The sequence below is a fragment of the Callorhinus ursinus genome, unplaced genomic scaffold (assembly GCF_003265705.2).
Source record: "Callorhinus ursinus isolate GAN/ISIS: 27379988/994484 unplaced genomic scaffold, GSC_fseal_2.0 scaffold2, whole genome shotgun sequence".
NCBI lineage: Eukaryota > Metazoa > Chordata > Mammalia > Carnivora > Otariidae > Callorhinus > Callorhinus ursinus.
Genome location: NW_027397064.1, coordinates 4,888,754 through 4,912,751, shown reverse-complemented (window position 1 = coordinate 4,912,751; position 23,998 = coordinate 4,888,754). Strand labels below are relative to the sequence as shown.

General features: G+C 45.5%; 1 protein-coding gene across 1 annotated transcript in view; it reads left to right on the top strand.

The window, feature by feature from the left end:
* Nucleotides 1-1,413: 1,413 nt before the first annotated feature.
* The window catches only part of TRPM8 (transient receptor potential cation channel subfamily M member 8), a 79,598-nt gene continuing 57,013 nt past the window's right edge, over nt 1,414-23,998 (top strand). The window contains exons 1-7 of the mRNA XM_025886642.2: nt 1,414-1,530; nt 5,339-5,412; nt 11,549-11,705; nt 12,607-12,784; nt 15,306-15,478; nt 21,405-21,579; nt 22,604-22,671. Of these exons, the coding sequence (XP_025742427.1) occupies nt 1,414-1,530; nt 5,339-5,412; nt 11,549-11,705; nt 12,607-12,784; nt 15,306-15,478; nt 21,405-21,579; nt 22,604-22,671 (942 nt within the window). The remainder of the gene's footprint in view (nt 1,531-5,338; nt 5,413-11,548; nt 11,706-12,606; nt 12,785-15,305; nt 15,479-21,404; nt 21,580-22,603; nt 22,672-23,998) is intronic.

Genomic DNA, 23,998 nt, shown 5'->3' with positions numbered 1-23,998 from the left:
TACTAGCTGCTCTGAATGGGTTTCAAAGAAGCTTCCAGACTCTGTGGGGTGGGAGAGTTCTGAGGCTGCCTGGGAGGGGCAGTTGGGACGGAGATGTCAGGCCCACCGGGCTGAGGGTCAGGAACATGTGGCTGAGCGGCAGGTCTAGGCCTCTCCACATCCAGGGGTTCTAGAAGGCTATGTGGAAGCAGTTTGAAAGCGGCAGGAGGATTTAGGGTTTGGGAGGGGCTGTTATTTATTCATTTAAATTGTTCACTCACTAAATATTTGTACAGATCTACTCTGCACACCTTGCCGGGTCCTGGGACTATAGTACGGAACCAGAGAGATCCGGTCCGGAGACCAAACAGATCATTAAACAAATCAGGGCTCCCACGGCTGTGTGGAGGGTAGAGATGCTGCAGGACCAGTCAGCAGGACATGCCCCCGCCCGGGGGGGTAACAGAGCCCCTCCCCAGAAAAGTGGTGCACACGTGAGGCCCGGAAGATGCGCAGACGACGAGCAGACAGGGGATCTGGGGAAGAGGGTTCCAGACAGAGGGTGGGACCCCGGGGGCCATTAGAGAGGCTGGTGAGGGGGAAGGAGGTGGGACTGGCTCTTGGTGACTGGACAGCTGGCATGGGTAGCTGGGGGAGCTTGGTGTCAGAGGAGGAGACTCGGAGACCAGGAAGGATGAGGCTTTCGTTCTAGGAAATGTTGTGTCTACTGTGTCTGCCGGACAACACAGGGATGTGGGTGGAGTAGCCATTGGTGGTTTTTGTCTGCAGCCCGGGCTGAGGGTCGGAGGCCCCTGCCGGTTGGGATGGGAGGGTCCGGGTGTGAGGAGAACTGGGGCAGCCGGGGAAGCCTCCCTGTGGTGGCTGAGGCTTCTGCGTCTCCGGGACTAAAGACCAGCTGCCAGAGCTGAGAGGGGATGGCCGGGTGTCCCTGGGGCCCAAGTGCCGGCTCTGAGTCTCAGGGCGACCTGGACACCCAGGCCCTTGGCCCCTGCCACCACGGGGTGGATCGGGGCCTGGATCCTGCTCCGAGTCCGGCCCCTTCCTCTAGCTGACATAAGCCATCGTTAGGGCTTGTTCTTTCCATTCCTTTTACTCCATATCCCTTAAGCTGGAAGTACCTATTGCGAACCTCCCAAGTGTGGTGGTCTGTGTTGCGGGACCCCACCTCGGAGAGGGACATCGAGGGGTGGGGCAGGGCCGGTGCCGTGAGGACGGGAACTCAAGCAGGTCCTGGAGGATGCGGGGGGATGAGGCCAGAAGAGCAGGGCAGGGGTACAGTTACCTGTGGGGGTCCTGGGCTGGAGCAGGAGATGGTGGAGCCAGAGGGCCCTGAGACGGGGCTTTTTGCGAAGCCCTTTAACTGTCTGCAGCTCAAACTAACCCCCCTGCCCTGCCGCATTCTCCACAGACAAGATGTCCTTCGAGGGGGCCAGGCTCAGCATGAGAAACAGAAGGAACGGCACGATGGACAGCACCCGGACCCTGTACTCCAGCATGTCTCGGAGCACAGACGTGTCCTACAGCGAAAGCGTGAGTCCCCAGCGGCGTGGTCACGTCAGAAGGCAGCACTCTGGCCGTTGTGTTATTTAGGGGACCCACTGCCTCTTTAAAAAGATCGTACCATATAGTGTTCTGTTCTGTGGGCTGTTTTAGTCACACGTGGAAATATTTTCTCTTCTGTGTTGTTTTCCCAGCATCCTTATTTTAAGAGTTGTAACCTTAATACGTTGTTACCTGATGCGTTTGTTAATGGGCGGCTCGTGCGGTTTGCAATACTGAGCTGTTAACACTCGTTTTCCTGCTTCGTGCTTGGTGTTCTTGCCTCCAGTCCCACAGGGCTGCGAAAATGATTCTTGAATCTAAGTCCTTCTCTTCAGCTCTACGGCCGGGTCTCAGTTTGGGTCCTTCTTTGTTCTTGCAACAGCTTCTAACTGTTCTCCTGGGCACCCGTGTCTCGGGTTCGGAGCCAGCGTCCGTGCTGCCCTGCAGATGTGGGGACCGGCCAGTCGTGCTTCCTGGGGGCCAGCAGAGGCCTCTTCCTCCCGTCCCTGTCCACCGTGTGGCTGCTTGGGCACATCCCACTGGCTTCGTGCCCACCCTGCGGGCAGACCCAACATGCTCGCTTGTCAGGAAATGAAGACAGGAGTCCAGTCTGACACCAAGGGCCCCCCTCGGCTGCGATGTTGGAAGGCAGGATGGTGGCTCGCTGTGGGGACGAGGGCGGAGGAGGGGTTGGGAGGGGTGCTGGGCATGTCAGTGTTTAGGTCTGGCTGATGGTTACATGGGGCTGGCTTTGTGATCTGTCAGTGAGCTCTAAGACAACAAACGAGGGGCAAAACGGCCCCCCATACTGCGTCTGTAAGGAAGCGCTGGTTCTCGCAGGGGCCCATCCCCAACACGGAGCGCCTCCTTAGATTTTACACCTGGTCTCCCTTAGTCCTGGCCCTGCAGGAAACGAATGATGGACGGAGACAGTGGGGGCCTCTCCTCCAGCCTCAAGCAATGAGAGGCCTCTGGGAAGGCAGGAAAGGCACTTAACCCATCTCGCTCTTGGACTCGGGCTGTGATGCCCGTGGGAGATGGACAAAGGCTGACTTTTTCTCTTGCCACACTCCATGGCTCCCAAAGGATTTCTCCCATGCTCTCAGAGGTGTTGGCTGCCCCCTGGGTAGGACTTCTGAGACCACCCAAGGACACTTCAGTTTTGGGGGTCCTGTTGGCAGCCCCCCCCCCCCCCCCCCCCCGTGAACATACAGCTCTGCAAAGTGCATTTTCAGAGGGAATTTTTAGCCACAAAGCAGTGTTTATGCCACCACTCCTCCCTGGTCACTGACTTCACAGGAGTATACATCTGTTGAGTTCTCTCTCTCTTTTTCTTTTTAAATTTTATTTATTTATTTGACAGAGAGAGAGAGAGAGAGAACAAGCAGGGGGAGCGGGTAGAGGGAGAGGGAGAAGCAGACTCCCTACTGAGCAAGAAGCCTGATGCGGGGCTCGATCCCAGGACCCTGGGATCATGACCTGAGCTGAAGGCAGATGCTTAACCGACTGAGCCACCCAGGTGCTCCGCTGTTGAGTTCTCTTCGTTTGGTTAAGATTAGTTAAGATGTTAGAAAATATCACCAGGGAGAAAGGGCATCATAGGCTTTCAAGATTTTTGCATTCAGATGAGTGTAGGAATTATGGTTGCTTTCCACATTTTTATTGTCTATGGAAGAGAATGTCCAAGTGTTAATTTCCAGCTTAAGGAAGAGTAATAAAACGAACACTTTTGTACCCACCACCAGCTTAAGGAACAGGATATCAGCAGGACTTCGGGAGGCCCCACGTACCCCCCCATGTCGTCCCCTCCCTCCTGCCAGAGGTGACAGCAAGACTGCATTTTGTGTCACTCATTCCTCGCTTTTGTTTATAACTTTATTATTTGACTATATATATATATCCCTAAACAATATATTGTTTATTTTTAAAAGGATTTTATTTATTTGAAAGAGAGAGAGCATGAGCAGGAGGGAGCAGCAGAGGGAGAGGGAGAAGCAGGCTCCCTGCTGAGCAGGGAGCCCGATGTGGGGCTCGATCCCAGGACCCCGGGATCATGCCCTGAGCCGAAGGCAGATACCTAACCGACTGAGCCACCCAGGAGTCCCTGTATTGTTTACTTTTATCTGGTTTTGATACACATGGAATTCTACAAGTATTCTTTTGGGAGTTTTGTTATTGTTGTTCATCATTATGTTTTTGAGATTCGTCCGTGTTGATAGTTGTAGCAACTGCTGATCCATTTCACTGCTGTTCAGTGCTCCGTCATGTACATGTCTATCCAGCTTGAGGAGAACATTTGGATTTTAGGGATTTGCTTTTAGGAGCGATGCCACATGAATACTTTTGGATGTGTGAGCTAGGGTTCCCTGGGAAATGTTCTTAGGGTGAAGCCGGGTGGGTGAGGGTAGACACCTTGCCCTCATGGGGTCTGGGTTTAAGACACAGGATTTATGGGATCACTTTTGTTCAAAGGGCCAGGAAGAGGAGGCGTGTGGTCCCTGTTTCTCTGATGTTTCAGAATGCAGGGCGGCGGGGAGCAGGGGGCAGCAGACTGTTGAATGCACTGTGGACTTCATTCCTACCCTCTGTTTTTGTGGGGCACAGCTGGTGGCAGCTTCGCTGTTGGGGATGAGGGGTCAAGGCTGGCTTTGGTGCTAGCGGGCTGATTTGGGAGGCCAAACCTGCATGAAGTTGTTGGAGAACTCAGTGGCCTGAGGGAAGGGGGTTTGGACGGCCAGCCCCACCTCCCCAGGGCAAGACATCCCTGTAAGGCTGACAACCCATTGCCAGGCATTCTGAGCTTGTGGGCTGTTCACGGGACAACCCTACCTCTCTCTCCCCAGGGCATGATTTCTAAGGGGATCACTTTGCTGGCCATGGTAGATAATTTTCCAGAGTGGTTGTACCAGTTTACTCACCCACCCCTAGTGGGCGTGAGGCCCCACTGCCTCACATTTGGTATCAGCTGCCTTTTTGATTTTTCCAACCTGGTGTGTGTGCAATGGGAAGTCACTGTGGTTTTCCTTCACAGTAGCTTCATTACTGGTGAGGCTGAGCCCTCTTTACACATTTGTGGGTTATTTTTGTGTCCTCTTTTATTCGATGCATGCTCATGCCTTTTGTCATTTTCCCCTTCATCCTCTTGTTAGTGATTTCAAGTCCTTGGTAGATAGTCTTATCTACCAATCCTGTGATTATCAATGTGTATTGCAATTATATTCTCCCACTTGAGGAGTGTAGTTTTTTCCAGTGTATTCTTCAGCTCTTTCCAAATAGTTTGCTTTTGCCTCTGAAGGTAAGCCTTTGGTGTATAGGAACTTGTGGTTGTTTATCAGAATGAGGTCCCGGATATGCCTTACCACCTTGTCCATGGGGGAGCAAACACAACCCTTGAAGGAGTCTTTGGAATACATCTTCTTTTGAAAAGCAAGTGTAAGAGGGAAGAGAATCTGCTTTGATACATTATTTATGCTAAACTATCAACAAATGCTTACATTCCCTTGGTAGTCTTAGAGACAGAAAAACATAATTTGTATGTGTATCATGACATTTATTACAAGATAAGGCCAAGTTAACTTGTAGAAAAATTTGCATTTAGTTATAAAAATTTAAATGCATGCCTCTTTTAAAAAACTGTTGTAGTACTCTAAAAACATGAACGGATGCTGGGTGCTATGAATATGTGGTAAATTCTTGAAACCTTTGAAGTAGGTGTAGATCACATTAAGTATTCGTTAATGACAGCAGTGTGTGAGAATAAATTAGTGATATGCTGTCTAATGTTCTTTCTCCAAAGGACTTGGTGAATTTTGTTCAAGCAAATTTTAAGAAACGGGAATGTGTCTTCTTTACCAAAGATTCCAAGGCCACGTAAGCAACGATTTTCCCTCCGTTTTTGCTTCCATGTTGGGAAAATAAATCATTAACAACCATTACAATGAACAAACGAATGTTCACTAGTTCATTATTAAAGTTGTTTTCATCTTGCAATTCTCAGAAATGGTGGGTGAGCAGGAAGAATTTGGCAAGTCGCTTGGACTTGGTCCCTAGAGTGAGTGCCTAGAGTGGTATCATTTCGTTTTATATTTTTAGCTTTGGCAATAGTTGGTAGAGGCTCCAAGAGAGGCTGTCGCCCACTTCGGTGTTCCCATGTGCCTGGGAGCCCACCTGAGTGGCCACCTGAAGGTTGTTGTGCTGTAGTGGTTGGCAGATGACCCCAAGAATGAGCGTGTGTGGCAATCTGGCTCTTCTGTTAGGCTGTTGACTTTGGGCCTTCCCATCCAATCGGGTGTTCATCTACTCTGAGTCTCAAGTGTTTTGGAGCATCAAGGCTGGGTTTCAAAAGCCACGGAGAGCGGCCCTTGGCAGCTGTAAATGCAGGAGGTGCTCGATGAATGTTAGCTAATGAGCGAGTGAGTGAATGGACCGACTGCTGATTTTTCCCATAGAAGATGCGCCTGGACCCAAAGAGATAATTTTAGTGCTACCCCCCTCTCATCCTGTCCCTCTGCCTTTCCTTGGTTGCCTGGGGCTGAGAGGAGAAAGAATCTAGCTATTAACTGGTTGGACAGTTGCTGCTGTAGTTTATAATTAAAGCACTGACCTTCTGCTGAGCTGAGGCAGCCAACAGAGGAAGGATGTAAGAACAAGCAAGAGGAGGTACATTAGAACCAGCCCTGGATCCAACCTTGGCTCAGCCGTCTGCTCGCTGCATGACCTTGAGCCAATTATTCTTCTTTCTGAACCAAATTCTCTGATGCTAAAACGCTAGCAAAGAATGCCTCATGGGTTGTGGCAAGGATTCAGTGCAGTAGCACACAAAATACCTATTATAGTGCCACAGAGCATAAAAAGGTCCTAATAAATGCATTTTCTTGATTTGTGTCAGTTAGAAAATGACCCTCAGAACAACTAAGAATCTCTATTTTGTCGCTGGTGGAAACTTACTCATCATGAGTCATTTTGACAGAGTATAAACTTCATGAGTCAGCTATTTTTTCCCTGAATGGTTTCAATGAAAGATTTTGCTGTTAATCTATTGTTTGACCGGTAGAAAATACAGTTTGGATTCATTCATTCACTCAACAAATGTTTATTGAGCATCTACTATGTCATGGGGACTTACGTATTTGATTGCTAGTTCTACAATCAACCCCTTTTCAAGATAGCTGCTTTTTTTTTTTTAAGATTTTATTTATTTATTTGAGAGAGAGAGAGAGAGTGAGAGACAGCGTACAAGTTGGGCGAGGGGCAGAAGGAGAGGGAGAAGCAGGGTCCTCATTGAACAGGGCGCCTGATGCGGGGCTTGATCCCAGGACACTGAGATCACGATCTGGGTTGAAGGCAGACACTTAACGAACTGAGCCACCCAGGCGCCCCATGGTAGCTGTTCTTATCACTCGACAGACAAGGCATGTGAGCCCCAAGAGTTCAGTATTTTCCCCAAGGTCACCCTGCCAGTGGGAGAAGGATGAGGGGGGACTGGACCCAGGTTTTCCGATTCCTAGCTTGTGTGTTCTTTTTATGTCCTGCCCCCACCCTTTCTAAGAACAACACTGCCTCAGGCTGACTGTATTCATCAGCAATTTCTTAGGTGCAGAAATCCAGTCTAATTGGTTTAAGTGAGAAGGGTAGTAATGGGAACTTCTGGCTGAAAAGCACAACCAGAGCCAGGGCTCAACGGTGCAGAGACTCTGTCTCTTCCCACCTGTCATCTCTGTTGTTCTCTGGGTGGGCAGGCTCTTCACAAGTGGTGGCAAAGTGGTCACCATATCTGACATGTTACCAGCTTACCATTTTACCAGTGGGGGAAAGAGGGCCTCATTTTTAGCAAATCCTCCAAAAATTCTGGACAGCTGTTCATGGCTCTTCTTGGCCTTAGTTGGGCCATGTGCCCACCTCTATACCTGTGTCTGGGGCTGGGGAATAGGACATGTTGATTGGCCAGGCTTGGGCATCGTGTCCACACGGGCTCTGTGTGGAAAGGAAGGATTCCTCAAAGGAAAATCGGGGTGCTCCTACTAACAGAACAGGAAATGGATGCAAGGTAGGGAAACCTATAGCTGTCCACTTGAAAGTGCTTGATTACAGCTTGAGTCTGGCCCAAAACAAAGGGATCTCCATCTTCAACAACACAAGCAGAGGGCAGGACCTTGTGTCCCAAAGACCTCAGGGTCTTCTGGTTCCCTTCCAGAAGGGCACAAGGTTGTAGACCAGGGTCAAGACTCTCTACTCTTTGAAATTCCCTGTATTTATTACTATTATCTCTCCATAGGTGGTAGGAATACTCTGTGTCATCCAAGTTACCCATTGGACAAGGAAATCAAATGGAGTGACTGTTAATATTGATACCCTGAATTTGCTTGCTTGCCACACAAGCTGACAGAGGCTGTCCAAGTCTCCCCAGAGAATCCCTGGGGTTGCTCACATGTGCTACGCCCAGACTGCTCAGGTTTCTCTGCTCTACCCCTTGTGGATGTCTATTTCTTGAGTAGTCACTGGAGAATGATGCCCAACCATTGCCCCCACTGGTGAAGGCCTTCTGAAACATTGCTGCCCAGCTTAGGGGCTGCGTCCTGGCACTCCTGAGGCTGCAAGCCCCTGATCTGTGTTTGCTCTCCTCTGTTCTCACCGCCTCGGCCATGCTGCATTCTAGCTAGAAATAGGGAGGACCCTACTTTCTCTAGAGCTACTCTCTGCAATGGAACTTTCTGTCATGATTGAAATATCCCATATCTGCACTGTCCAATATGATAGTCACTAGCCACAGGTGGCTCTTGAGCATTTGAAATGTGGCTAGTACAATCAAGGAACTGAATGTATGTAATTTTAATTTTAACTAATTTCAAAATTGCAACATGTGGCTAAAGTCTACCTTATTGACAGTGTAGCTCTGTAGGATTCAGACCTGAGCTGAGAGGGTCCTGATGTCCTCCTGTCTGCTCCATCTCTCCTTTCTGTCACCCCTACCTCTCCTGTAGGTATCGGCACTCCTAGTGCCTTCCTGGCCTCCTCTCCATTTGTAAACCAAGTCATGCAAATTGGTGCTTAGAGGGCTACCAGCCTGCAGACCATCAGGATGGAGCCTACAATTCTCTCAGCCGAGGTCACCTGAGGCACACCCCTACCCTTAAAAGGAAAAAGGGCTTAAGAGTCTGTCTTCAGTTATAGGAAGAAGAGGTGGGGCAGTGACTTCTCTTTGCCATCCTGCAAGGAGCTTTGGTGGGTGTGGACAGACCCCGGCAGGGCGCAAGATGGTAACCGCAGAGAGAGGAGGAAGCCACCTTGGACTCGAGTGGGAGGACTCTGAGACCACTGGGGAGCCGCCTTGGCTCGGTGAGAGAGCGGGCTGAGGACCCCGAGTAAGGGCCTGAGTAAGAGAAAGGACTGAGGAAGTTGAGATCAGCTCTGGTTGTCTTTCTTTTCTTGGCCGAACTGCGTGACGCCCCGCAAACTCTTCCAGAAAGGAGGCGAGATTACTGCCGAAGGAGGGATTTTGGTTCCAGGCGTTACCTCAATTCTTATAGCCCTGGAAAATACTGAAAGTCTGACATATATTTTGAACCCAGATAATTTCCATACTCTATAGTAATTAGGACTTTGAGTTACAAGGAACTCAAGCTAGCTTAGCCCAAAAGCGTTGGTTTACTCTAAGGAAACAGTAATGCCACACAGAACCCAAGAAAAGGCTTGTCTCGGTCCAGTGGTGTAGGTGGGATCGTAGAGCAGGGACAGCCTCACTGGGGTCCCTGTCACATGTGTACTCTCCAGCAGGAACTCACACTGGTGTATCATTCACAGCCTCACCCTTAGTAGGGTGAGCTTCTTGTGAGGATTCCTGCCACAATGTATTTGTTCCTGGCTATCTAAGGTCTTCATTGTGTGGCTTTGGTAGTTACCCTGGGCTTCCAGCACTTCAAGACGATCTCCGTTAGCAGGGTGACTCATTTCATGTAACACAGTTGAGGCCAGTTGCTTCCGGGTAGTAGAATCTCGGTCACAATTAGAATCTGTCTGCTTCTGGAGCAATCATAAAACCTCGTCCCCAAACTAGTTTTTGCTCCATTGTATTTTTAGAAGCTACCACAGAAAAGCAGGCCACTATTATCCTTTTGTAAAATGAAAATGTGATCTACTACCATAGAGTGTTTTTAGAACTAATTCTACGTTTTGTCAAATAAGCTCATCAGTGAAGAAGACCTTGAGAATACAGTCCTTCCTGTGACAGCTATGTAACAGCTATGTACGCTTAAGCCCACCTTCTGGAAGGCAAAAACAAAACAGAAAACTTACTTTACAAAGATCACTGAGGAATGATGAGGATTCAAGTTATTTACAAGAAGACTAAATCAATGTATTTACTCATTTATGCCTTCATCATTTGGAGGATATTCGTTGAAAGCCAAGAGCAGAGAATAGAAGATAAACAGAGTCTAGTTAGAAGCAAACCCTAACAGAGTTTCTCAGCCTCTTGTATACCTTTATTTGACCCAGTCTGCACAGGGAATCCTTGCTCCAGAGTCACCACATACAGTTGCCCAGGCTGTGCACTGCACAAGTGTGCTAGGGGTCACAGGCCTATGTCTGCCAGAGGGGGCATCTTTTCTAGCATGTTGGTGGTTAGGGTGACTACATACTTTATTTTGAGACTCGGAACACTGATAAGCAGGTTGCAGGCTCCGACCGTACTCGGGCTTGGGCAGCAGGTATAAACTGGGATTGTTCTGGGCAGATCAGGATGTTTGGTCACTGATGCTGTTCTGCTTCTCCACCGGCCATGGCTCCCTTGAATTCTTAGCACCTTCTGACTCTTGTCCAAAAACCGATGGGGGAGAGAGAGAGAGAATAGGGGGAGCCAAATGGGTGGGGCAGGCAGAAAGAAACTGGGAGAACGGAGAATTGCTTTGGCCATATTCACATTTTTGTTGTGGCTCTTGTTCATTTCTTTGGAGACATGATGGTCAAGGTGCAACGCAGCTCTGGATAGAGCAGCCAGGTAGCCATGGCATGCATTTTTAGATTTTTTTTAAACTGCATTTTTCTTCTTTTCTGTTGCCATTGCCTCTGCTATTCCTTGATTTGCATGTATGGCACCAGCCCAGCCTAAAAGTCACTCGATAGAGGGTGTGCCATTGTTCCCACCCTCTCAGCAACCCTGAGAGGAGTGGAGCTGTGCTGGGGGAAAGGAGGGCTTGGCTTGTTCTGCGCTAAACTGTGCGGTCCCCCTAACTGGAGAGCAGGCGTCCCATCCAGTTAAGCCCTGGGCGCGGCGAGCTTCGCCGAGGCCCTCCTCACAGCAGATTTTCAACCCTTTACCTCTTACTGCCTATCTTTTCATCCTCCTCCAACTTCGTAGATGCACACGTGTCCCTTAACAAACACATACATTTTAGTTCTGTGGCACTTTTGACGGGAAGAAATAGCGGTCATTTATTGCAGTTTGTCCTCGTCTAGCCCAAATGATTGAAAGTCTCCCAAGCAGCTGATGTCCGGTATGGACAGGATGGTCTCTCTGATTTCTGGATCGCTTTGGGTCCCTGCCAGGGGACCCACTGTCTCCAGTGAGTACCATCCCCAGGAAGGAGGGCTCGCTCACTTCATCTCAGGAGAACGTTACTGGCCGGGCACACTGGCAGGGCCGGCACTCGGGGCTCCTGCGTGTTATGACCCATGCGGGAAGCTACATAAGTGATCTCCAGATTTCGAAGGCTTAATCCCATAATAACCTCATGGCTATGTATGCAGGGGCAGACTCCATGAAGGCACTCCTGTATCCCAGCTCTCAATACAGAGCCAGTTTTTGGGGCATGGACAACAGACAACAGGGAAAAAAACACCAAGATAGATGGCTCTTAAACAATCCACCGAGATGATGAATATAGTCTGAAAATAAGACTTGATGGTCAGATCTCTTTCTGTGTTTATTTAAGCTAATAATGTGTAGTTTATTCTAAAAATGTGATGAATGATGAAATCTGTTCCTTCCTGTCAACATCACCCTGCTCAGGGACAATGTGTGCAAGTGTGGCTATGCCCAGAGCCAGCACATAGAAGGCACGCAGATCAACCCAAATGAGAAATGGAGTTACAAGAAACACACCAAGGAATTTCCGACCGATGCCTTTGGGGATATTCAGTTTGAGACCCTGGGGAAGAAAGGGAAGGTAAGCAAAGGTTTTCTACTTTAGCTAATTCACACAACCTGGACTACCTTGAGGTACCTTGAATTGGCTCAGAGTGTGGAGGCGGGAGAAATGGGTAGTCAATGCAAAAACGGTGGCAGGAAAAGATAAACCTTGTTAAAGGTCGAAGAGCTGTGATTAGGTTAGGTGCCACTGGAAAACTCAGCTCATGGCTGGCTGCGGCTCAGAGGCCTTCCCCTGAGCGCACCGCAGGCGTGTTACATCTGCGTTGAGCCCCCCTCTGCTACAAAAGGCCCCTGAACCTTTCTATGCCTTGTCCCATTTAGTTTAGCTTATGGCAGTCTTGAGAATACATATGGCCCTGAATAAGGTGACATTTCCCTCTACACACCCTCATTTGAGGCTTGTCCACCCGGCCTTAGGACAAGGTTTAATGACTGGGAAGTGGTATCCTCAAATGCGTGGGGGTCTTCTGTCTCCATGGCAGCACCATCCCTAGGCAGCTGGAAAGCCTGGGCCTACACTCCTGCACCCCCAAGCCCTGTGTTTGCCGCGCTGGAAGGTGGCCCGCTGCTGTCTCTTCCCAGGGCCCCAGTGGCCATCTCTTGCCTGCCCTCAGCCCCCCTACCTCGGTCCCCAGTCAACGCTGGCGCTGGAGGGCTCCCTAACATGTAAATCCCGTCCTGTTTCTACTCTGCTTCAGACACCTCACAGGCACCCCACGGCCTTTGGGATAAATTCCCGGGTTCTCCAGCTGGCCCCGATGACTCGTCGGTGGCACCCGCCCCCCAGCCTACTGCTTTCCTTCCACTTCCCCGTGGGGACCCCCCTTAGCTGCTGGCCCGTGCGCCTCGCCCCTCCCACAAGAACAGGTGGTTGGGAGGACAGGTGTCGACCCTGACACTTTCCCTCTTCCCTGCAGTATATCCGCTTGTCCTGTGACACGGACGCGGAGACCCTCTATGAGCTGCTGACCCAGCACTGGCACCTGAAAACGCCCAACCTTGTCATTTCTGTGACCGGCGGTGCCAAGAACTTCGCCCTGAAGCCGCGCATGCGCAAGATCTTCAGCCGCCTCATCTACATCGCTCAGTCCAAAGGTGCGGGCGGTCCCTGCGGGGCGGGGGACAGTGCGCTGCCTCGGTGGAGGCTGCACCCTCTTGTCCTTGGAGATGGAACCGAGTCCCCAAATGCAGTTCTTGCGCAGAATCTAGACGCTCTAGAAGTACACGATTAATCACGATCTATGAATCAAATGAATGGACAGACAGGGAGCTCTGGCAGGTGGTGGTTGGGGGGCCTGGGGGTGAGGGGTGATGGTAGGGGGTCACAAGGTAAAAATCAGCGTCAAGGTGCTTCCTTGTGGGTACTTTTGTTTCCTTGAATCGTCTAAGGTTTTCATTGAGTGGTTTCTACATATAAAATTGTACCGAGAAAATACTCTGCCAAATCGAAAAGGAAAGTTTCATTTCTTTGCTATTTAAGTTTGAGAGCTGTGATGAACCTTTGGAAATAGCGATGGTGCTTGGCAGATTGTAAGCACCAGGTAAGAGTTTGATTGAGATCAAGACGAGTAACTGTGGCTTTGTTACCTGAAATATTCAGCGTAGTGCTGAAGTTTTAATTTTTTCTTTTTAATTTTTTATTATGAAAAATTTCAAACCTACAGAAGAGTTGAAAGAATCATATAATGCACATCTGTACACCCTTCACTTAGAATCACAAATTATTAACATTTTCCCACATTTGTCTTATTACTTTCCAAAAAACAGTCTCATGTTATGATTTTTAAAGACTCATTTGAGAGTAAATTGCAGGCATCATGCCCTTGGCCCCTAAGTATGTCAGCATGAATCTCTCAAGAACAGGGGTGTTCTCTCCCATAACCCGGTACAATTTTCAAACCTGAGAAAGTTAGCTGCCCAATACTGTTATCTAAAAAACAGTCCATATTTTAATTTTGCTAATTGTTTCAACATTGTCCTTGTAAGCAAACAAAACAAAGCAAAAACCCCAAAACAAAAAACACCCCCCCAAAACCAAAACTCCCTCAAACCACAAAACCAACCAACCAAACAAAAAAACCCCTTTTTCCCCCTCAATGGACTCTGTTGAATTTGGCTTTCCATGTCATAGCAAACCAAAAAGCTTTTTTTCATCTGGGATTGTTCTGCAGAGGTTCTTGGTCTTTCAGGCCATTTTGAGGAATATAGACAAATCGTTTTTGCAGACTGTCCCTTCATTTGATATGAGGTTTCCTCATGATTAGTTTCAGTTTATCAAAGCCTATTATTTAAAAAATTTCTTCATTAAGAATATTAGTTAACTGACAGAGCTAGGGACACATGTCTTATTTTAGATGAGAGTTTTCTTTTAACGTCAAGAAGAAACCCGGATGTTGTTCCCATTTGTTCTCCATTTCCTGACCCACCAGAGGGAGCTGCAGCAGGATGTTACTTTATTAGGAAACTGAGCAGCATGGCTTCCTTACTACTAAATCCTGAACACACATCATTCATTCAGAATACTCATAAAATGCCTACTATGTGTCAGGAATTGTTTTAAGTGCTGGGCATATAACAGAACAAGACAGATAACAGTCCCTGGCCTGCGTACCTCCAGTCAGATGAAGGGAGGGGCTGGTGCTGGATGTTAACAGTCCTGTGGCCTCTGCGTTGGCTTTACTTCCCCTTGCCTGGTGTGAAGGGGAAACGTTGACAACTAAAATCTGTCTAGAGGAAGGAGACCGGGTGCCGAGGGTCTGCAGTTCATGTCCAGTGAGAAATGGTTGCAGGAATCGGGTAGGACAATCCCAAGGACCATGCTGCATTTATACCTTAGAATATTGGAAGGGCTTTTATCTGGGAGACGACTAAACCCGTTTCTTATCGTTGAAGAGAGTATGTACAATTACAGAATGGAGACAGATAATGAGCAAAGGTACTTTCTAGCAAATGGGGGAGAGGGCCGCCCAGAGACTCTTGAGCTTTCCATCACCAGGGCTAATCAAGACACGCCAGTGACCATCCTCAGGCTGGATTCCTGCCTGGGTAGTACATTAGATCAGGGTCGCTTACAACTTAGATTCTATCATAATGCTAAATAATATTTTATAAGTATTTTCTTTACTTCATTTCTGAAAAAAAAGTGCAAAACTCTTGACATTGTGAAGATCATCAAATATAAACCTTAACATACTGGTGTGCACAATTGTGTAATTATAAAGTAAAGCCACATGGTAGGCACCAGGGTCATGGCACCGCTCCCAGAGTGCTCTGCTTTCCATGGCGGCACTGCCTTAATTTGCTCACAAGCTCGGGCGCATAACAAGATTGGGATGCAGATTCCCTGGCTCCACCCCCTGGAGGATCTGATGATTTAGATCGAGCGTGGGGTCCAGAATTTGTATCTTTTTTAAAAACAACATCTCTTAGAAATGCCTCCAAAGATCCTCTTCTCCTTCCTCATCATAGGGTCCTCGGCAAAGCCCACTGCAAGGGGTGGCTGGCAGTGCTGCATCCTGGTGCTTACATGGTGGGGGCTTCTTCAGGGGTCTGTGAGCACAGGATGGGAAGCTTATTCAGAGCCAGCTGAGCATTTGCTCTCCTCCCTCATTGACAGGTGCCTGGATTCTCACTGGAGGCACCCATTATGGCCTGATGAAGTACATCGGGGAGGTGGTGAGAGACAACACCATCAGCAGGAATTCAGAGGAGAACATTGTAGCCATTGGCATAGCGGCTTGGGGCATGGTCTCCAACAGGGACACCCTCCTCAGGAATTGCGATGCCGAGGTATGGGACAGGTGGAGGTCTGCAAGGCCACGTGGGAGAAAGACCATGGCATGAGGTTCTGGCCTGAACACCGTGGCTCTGTGATGGGGCCAGCTCCTGGGGAAGTCAGCCTTACGAGGATCACCTTTGGGACAGACAATTAAAGACAAGGATGACATGGGTACTTGGGCGGTGCAGTCAGTTAAACTTCCGAATCTTGATTTTGGCTCAGGTCATGATCTCAAAGGTCATGAGCTTGAGCCCTGCGTCTGGTTCTGCGTCTGTGGGCATGGAGCTTGCTCGGGACTCCCTCTCCCTCTATCCCCTGCCCCACCAACTCTCCCTCTCTGAAAAACAACAAATCCCCCAAAACAACCAGCAACAAAAAACCCCCAAAACCAAAACCTCCCCCCGCAAAAAGCAAGGATGACACAATCAAAGAAGTCCTGAGAAGGAGTTACTAAAGAGCGTGTCTTGTTTATTAAAATTTCTTGCCGGCAATATCATGTTGAAGTCAGATTCTTTAGTCTTTATAACCATGACCCGAGTCTGTCCCAGGAGGGCTCAAGCCCTGGCCACCATACCTTTATTGTTTGGCCACTCACAGGAATTGTTGTGAACCCTGTTTAATTTGGCATTAAGAGAGCTGTGAACAGTTTTCCCCTCAAAGTTTCCTGAGCATATTTAGAGAGTAATCAACACACATTTCATGTTCTAAATGCAAGGTAGACGTATGAAGTTTTGTATCAAGTGTAGAATTTTGAAAACAGCATTTCTAGTGAGTGGAAAACCTCCTTAAGCAATGGGTGATGTCTACCTAGAAGCTTTGGACCAGATGTTCAGAAATCTCAATTTAATCTACACCTTCTTTCATCTGGGACTCCTTGGAAGTTTAGGTGGTAAATGTTCAGAATTTTTGGAATTATTCTGGTTCTTTTTATTTTTATTTTAAAAGATTTTATTTATTTATTTAGAAAGCTAGAGCATGCCGAGCAGGGGGAGGGGCAGAGGGAGAGGGAGAGAGAGAAAATCTCAAGCAGAGTCCACACAGAGCGTGGAGCGGGATGCGGGGCTTGATCTCATGACCCTGAGATCATAACCTGAGCTGAAATCAAGAGTCAGATACTTCATTGACTGAGCCACCCAGGCGTTCCTGGTTCTTTTCATTTTTAAAAATGATATTACTTTTGTACCTGTTAACATTTTTGAGGTGTATAAGGGACAGAAGAGAATGGGGAGCCTTTTCTGAGCATTTCCCAGGAGGCAGCAGGTGGGGTCGGGGCAGGAGGGCTTTGCAGAGCGAGTAGACTAGGTGTGAGGAACTTTTCTAGCTAGATAGTCTAGAGCGAGCTCTCTGAGTTTTTATAATAATAGCCTTGTATTATCATGGGATGGATTAATTGTGCAGAGTGAATGATAGCTTTTATTATTATTTCCAGATGCTCAGCCAGGGTGGCAAAATCATCTCCCATCAGATGCCAACTTCAGGGTCAGAGTGGCCCGGGATAGGATTCTGAGGACAGCGGCAGGCTGGTGGGGAAAGAATGTGGTATTTATCTCTTAGCCATGTTTGTCCTGGGCATCAGCTTAGTGTTGTATAATCACCATTCTGTGGTGATACATTCTATATATGAATTCATAAAATCACAAGAACAACCCCGTAAAGTAGGTACTTTCCACCCCTGGATTGGAACAGCAACAACACAAGACTTCAGTATTTCTCTGGTGGCGTCCTCTGTCATCAAGTAAAACATGAATTGAATATGTAAAGACTAAATAGAGAGTTCCAATCACTTGGAAATTAAGAAACAAACGAACAACATCTTGCTAAATAACTATTGGGTCAAAAGTATAATCACAGGTCACTTAGAAAGCAATGGAAATGAAAACATTATATGTTAGGACTGACAGTATATGGTCAAAGCTGCACTCAGAGTGGAATGTATTGCCCTATACCTTTATTAGCAAAAATCAAGAAAATAATTCAATAATAATAATAATATCTAACATGCTTTAATCTTCACAACAATGAAGTTAACGACGCGTTAAGTGCTACTATTACCTTCTCATTACAGATGAGAAAACTAAGTCATAGAGAAAGTAAGAAGCTTTCTTTATTCACATGACTAGTAAGCGTCAGAGCCATGGTTCACAGTCTTTTAGCCACCACGGTGTTCACATTAATAGGTTTGAAAAAATAATACCACTAACAACACTTGAGAAGGAGGAAAAGAATAATATTCCATCGGAAATAAATTAATTAGAAAAGAAAAAGTGGAAGAATAGAAATATTCTTTATTCTCGGAAATCATTTTAGCAATTTAATTAAGGAATAAATAGAACTAAGAAATCAAATATAATAATAAATATTGAGAAAAATTGTACAGATGTGACAAACAACCATATGTCAATATGTTTGAAAATCTCATGGAAATTTTTCTGTAAAACTATTAATTTCCAAAAGCTGACTCAACAAGAACTAGAAAATCTGATTAGATGAATATCTGTGAATGAGCTCAAAGGGAAATAAACATCTTTAAAATTGCTCCGGGCTAGATGATTTCACCCAGAAAAAAATTTAAAAGTCTATTAAGAGTTAATTTAAAAAATGATTGTAGTCTCCAACACATACAGAAGCATGAGATCCTTAGAAATTGCTGCAGAAAGATCAAATCTACGCCCTTTCTGGAAAACCATTTCAAAATTTGTATCAAGTGCATGAAGACTGTTCATACCATACTTACAAATATCACTGGAGAATTTTATATTTAGACATTATTAAAACATTATTAAAATATTTCTGATGGTATCAAGAATTGACATAAGCCTAAATACCTAGTAATATCAAGAACAGTGGGATCTTCCGGTAGATTACTGTATAAACATGAAGGAAAATGGTGCAAAATAATATTTCCAAAGGTTTTCTGATAATATAGAAAGTATTTGCAGTTTTAAATAGAAAATTATGAAAACAACGTGAATTAATCTATATGCTTAAGAAAGACATAAGTACACTAAAGTCTTGATGGTGATTATCACTGAGTTGTGGAATTAAGCATGATTTTAATTTTTCTTGTACTTTTCTGCATTTTTTATGTTTTCTACAATGAGTATGTATTATTTTTAGATATTCAGGTTATAGCACTGGTTTTTATTCCTTTTATATGTCTGTTAATGATACTCTCTAGTGACTTAGAGTAGTTTCATAGTAAACTCGTATGATCTTGTGGTCAACTTCTTTGTTTCTTTTCTGTCTTCCCTGGAAAATAGTGCTTGGTCTTTTGCATAAGTTGAACCCAGTAGTTGTTCACAATAACTTTGTCGACCATATCTTCCCATGAGGTTTCTATTCATGGCTTCATTACAACAAACCCCACTACTAGTAGATGGACTCTACCAGGACGCAGATTGAGCTGGCCTGAAACAATACCAGATTTCACAAACACTGAAATTTTATTCCTCTGGAGTCAGTGTTAAACTGCCAAAAGTATTGTTGCATTATATATGCACAAAAAAGAGCTCATGCCTCTCCTATTCTTGTTATTTAAACTTTAAAATCCCTTTGTCAAAGTACAACCACATAGGGACGTCTGGGTGGCTCAGTCGTTAAGTGTCTACCTTCGGCTCAGGTCATGATCCCAGGGTCCAGGGATCAAGCCCCACATCGGGCTCCCTGCTCAGCAGAGAGTCTGCTTCTCCCTCTCCCTCTGCCTGCCACTCCCACTGCTTGTTCTCTCTCTTATCAAATAAATAAAATCTTAAAAAAAAAAGTACAACCACAAAGGCAAACCATAAGGCAAAACAACACAAAATTTCACACTCACTGAGTGGGTTCATGTTAAAATCTATAAACCGATGCACGAAAATTGAAATTTTGTAATATCAAGTCTTCTTCCGGTGATAGGGTATGTCCCTCAATTTATACAAGTCTGTGCCTTGGAGGAAAATTTTACGGTTTTCCTCATTAGGACCTACATGTTTCTTCTTAATATCATTTCTAGAGATTTTGTGTTTTTGTTATTATTGTGATGGGGTCTTTATGCATTGTAATTTTGGAAGAGATTTTCATGTAAAAAGGGATTTATTTGTTGTTTTGAATAAAATGTTTTATGAACTCTTTTTTTTGTTCTAATAGTTTTTCAGTAGATTCACAGGGTATTCTATGTTTGCAACCATATCACTGGTAAATAGTGTTACTTTTAAACATAACTCTTTCATTTAATTATACCTTGCATTTTTTGCTTATCTTGATGCCTGGGCTAAAATGTCCAGAGTAATGTTAAATAACAGCGATGATAACAGGTATCCCAACAGGCATCCAAAATACCTGGTATCATAGTGGTGGAAACGAGACTAGTATTTTCACCATAAATAGGATTTGGTGAAAGCTTCAATAAACATATATTTTAAGAAAGTACCATAAGGCATCATCCTTTTATTTCTAGTTTATAATTTTTTTAAATCGAGAATGAATATTGAGTACCAAATGTTTTTTGCATCTGTTGGTTTGCTATTTTTTCCCTTTAAACCATGATCTAATGGACTGAGTTCTGGAAACAATGCTAATTATTCCTTAATAAACCTATTGGTTTTAATTAGCCAATGTTAGGAGTTTTATATCCTCATTCATTAGAGAGCATGGTCTTTGGCTTTTCCTTTTGTGATTCTTTCCTTGTTAAGGTTTTGGAATTTGTGTTGTGTTCTGGAAGAATGTAGATAGAATATGAATGCTTTGTTCCAGGAAAGTGTGTAGGGCTCCTCTGTAATTTGCCTGGGTGCCTGTCTTGCCCATATTACCCTGTCATTTCTAGGACTCTCCTGATTGGAGCTCCCGGCTGGGCGAGGACCACTTTGAGAAGAGAACTGTAACATTTGAATTTCTTTTTCATTCTTCCTTTGTTCTGATTGGATATATATGCCATTAATAGAGTCAGTAACCTTCCTCTCCTCATTGAAATTTCAACTTCACTTGTATTCTTAGAAGTCAGATTGAACTTCTTTTAATGCTGCCCGAATACTTTAAGAACCAAACACCTTTGAATGGACATGGAGGTCAGGAACTCCTTTGTTTATTCCACGGTATTAAGTGTTAGGACAAAATATCTGTTTGTTTCCTTTTCTGGTCCTGTAACTATGGGCTTCTAAAGAGCAGAGACCCCATCTTGTTCATGTTCTAACTCATAGACCCTGGCAAAGGTGTTGGCATATGATAGATTCCAGACAACTATATATGTGTCTGTATCGATGTCTACCGCTACCTGTATCCAGACACACACAGACACAAATATAAGTCTGTGTATGTATGTGTGTGCATGTGTACAAAAATACATGCACACACACACATACGTGTGTGCATCTGGATACAGACACGTATACACATAAGCACACATAACACACACACTTCCCTGAATGCTATCAGTTTCAACGAATTTATACAAATGAGCACAGGGCAATGGAATAAGAACTGAAGTGGGAATCTGATCCTTACACTGTCACTGGCCATTTATGTGACAACGGGCAAGTGACCCAACCATTTTGAACCTTCATTTCTTCATATTTAAAATGAAGTCCTGTACTATAAGATCTCTAAGACCCTTCTGAACTTAGAACTCTGGGAGGAGGCATCAATATAGCTGAACCTGAAGGGTTAGCCTTAATATTAACATATAAAAATGTTATCATGCACATTGGCCAACAAATAAATCTCATAGACAAGATTCTCTGTACTTTTGGGGCACGTGGGTGGCTCAGTCATTAAGTGTCTGCCTTCAGCTCAGGTCATGATCCCAGGGTCCTGGGATCGAGCCCCTCATTTTGGGCTCCTGCTCTGCGGGAAGCCTGCTTCTCCCTCTCCCACTCCCCCTGCTTGTGTTCCCTCTCTTGCTGTGCCTCTCTCTGTCAAATAAATAAATAAAATCTTAATAAAAGGATTCTCTGTACTTTTCAGGGATATTTTTCAGCTCAGTACATAATGGATGACTTCAAGAGAGACCCTCTGTATATCCTGGACAACAATCACACCCATCTGCTACTTGTGGACAATGGCTGCCACGGACATCCTACAGTTGAAGCAAAACTCCGGAATCAGCTGGAGAAGTACATCTCCGAGCGCACTATTCAAGGTCAGGATTTAGGAAGTGGATCTTACACAGACATAGTATCAAGGGCAGTAGCAACAACACCAACAACAGCTAGCCATCAATCTTTGAGTGAAGCATGCTGAACCCACTCAATTAGGTGTCCTATTGCCAAAGAAGAACTGTTGTTTCTCTTTTCTCCTGTGACGGTACCTTCAGTGTGCTGGAGCATAAATGCTGCCTTGTCACACTCTGATTTGTCAGTATAGAAAACCTGCTGTCTCTTCTTCTGCTAGACAACATTTAAGAACAAATAAAATCCATAATGGCAAATCTGAGCTTATGAAACAATGCAGTTAGCTAGGGTAAAAATAATAAGAACCAACCCGTTAGCTCAACAGTTGGATGGGTTACGTGTTTGAATCTTGGCTATTTCTATATAATAGAACCTAAAATATTGGTTCAAGGGAAGAATGCAGCAGTTGAGTGAAGGCTTTTATTTGCCTTGGGAAGTGACAAATTCTCTCTCTTACCACTGCTGAGATGTTGGTGTTGAGATATGTCTTGTTATAGAACCAGAGTACCTCACGATGTAGTGACAGACTCCATAACAGGGACATTTTGGAGATGTTTTCAACATCCTTTTCCTTTTTTAGTGGGACATACATGAAGGAAGACATTTATATATGTAATACTCTTTCTTGAGAGATCATAGTTATGCAAATTTTTCACCCACTCAAGAAAGCATAGGATTATGCAAATTAGCGAGAATGTATTATTATAAGGATAAACTTGAAGCTGGTCTAATATATATTAGCCAAAGTAAATCATTCACAGGCTTTAGCATTTTAAATATCGGTAACAAATCGCAACATGACCTGTGTCATACTGGTTTGGGGTGCAGAGACACATCCGTCATGATCAACAGAGAGATAGTCAAGTCTGAGATCTGCTGCCATCACCCCACACCCTGGGCTCTTTGGAACAGAAACTCCTGGTCTGCTTCTTCTTGAGATAGGTGAGTATTTCTAATGAGCCCAGAGTAAGTTTTACCTCTTATGCCTTACAGATTCCAACTATGGTGGCAAGATCCCCATTGTGTGTTTTGCCCAAGGAGGTGGCAAAGAGACTCTGAAGGTGAGTCTTGGTTTGGTTTTCTAGAAAATTGATCAACAAACGAACCCAGCAAATTTGTATTTTCAGAGCTTTGGAGCTCACGTAATTTAACCTGACTAATTTCTTTTACTATGGCAAGTAGGTAGTTGTATTTTCACGATACAGGGTTCCCTAACAGAACAGAGGGGACTTCGGAAGAACATGAATAGCTTATATACCTAATGTTGGCTTTGGCCATCAAGCCCATCAAGGAGAAGGGTTGACATTAACTCATAAGACTTACAGATAATAACCACCATATATATTGGAAAACCATGGCCACCCCATCTGCATGGAGATGAGCTGTGATCATACACAGACAAACTGGGGTTCCTAGACCACCAAAGGCCCATCCATGTGCTTCCTGGGCCTGCAAGGACTCCACCCCCATAAGAAAGAACCCCGAGCCCTAAGTGACTCTGGGATCACAGAAAGCTTCCTGGACGATTCTGCACCTGCAGTGTTGAGCAGTGGAGCAGGGAATTCTGCTTCCCACCCCATCTGTGTTACTCTGATGTTTCTGAGTTCCTGTTACGGGCAGCCAGGCTTCTGCCTGACCTTTTAGAAAGCATCAGTGTGATTGCATTCTTGTTGGTATTTGAAGGCATGCACATCATGTTGAAGATCTCACTGTTTTGGCAATAGGACTTTACAAGAAAGTGATTTGTAACTCCTCCTTTTAATTAATTTCCACGTTGATTTGCCTACCCGCTGTATCCTCTATCCCGTGTATCATGATTCTTGATCCTCTCTCCACTCCCTCCGGGTCTCCTCCTGGAGTTACACGTAATTCCTGTTGAAGTTATTTGGAATCATAATCTAGCACTTGTTTATTCTTTTATATAACAATGGCCTATTCATTCATTCATTCATTCATTCATTCATTCACACATATTTATTGAGCACCTGCTGTGAGATCTCCTGCTGAGACATTGTTAAATGAAGGTTTTCAGGGAAAGACTTTTCAGGGAAAAATTAAAGATTTTTTGAAATTGTCAGTATGTGAATGCTTGAAGAGCAGAAGAGAGGAAGAGAGACAGAGAGAAAGGAATTGAAAGATGGTTATGTTTACTAGTTAGAATTCTCTGATTTCCAGAGAACCACTGAGGCCCAGGCACTGAAGTTCTGTGACATTTTCCCCAAATGGCTGTGTGGCCAGTAACCACGCCCAGGACAGGGGACAGGAGAGCGGGGGGACAGCTCTCTGTCTGATCACCCTACTCTGGCCCCAGCATGTGGATACCCGTCCGCAGGGCAGGCAGTGGGGTTCAGAGCTGGAAACACCCCTCTGTCCCCCCAGGATGAGGCA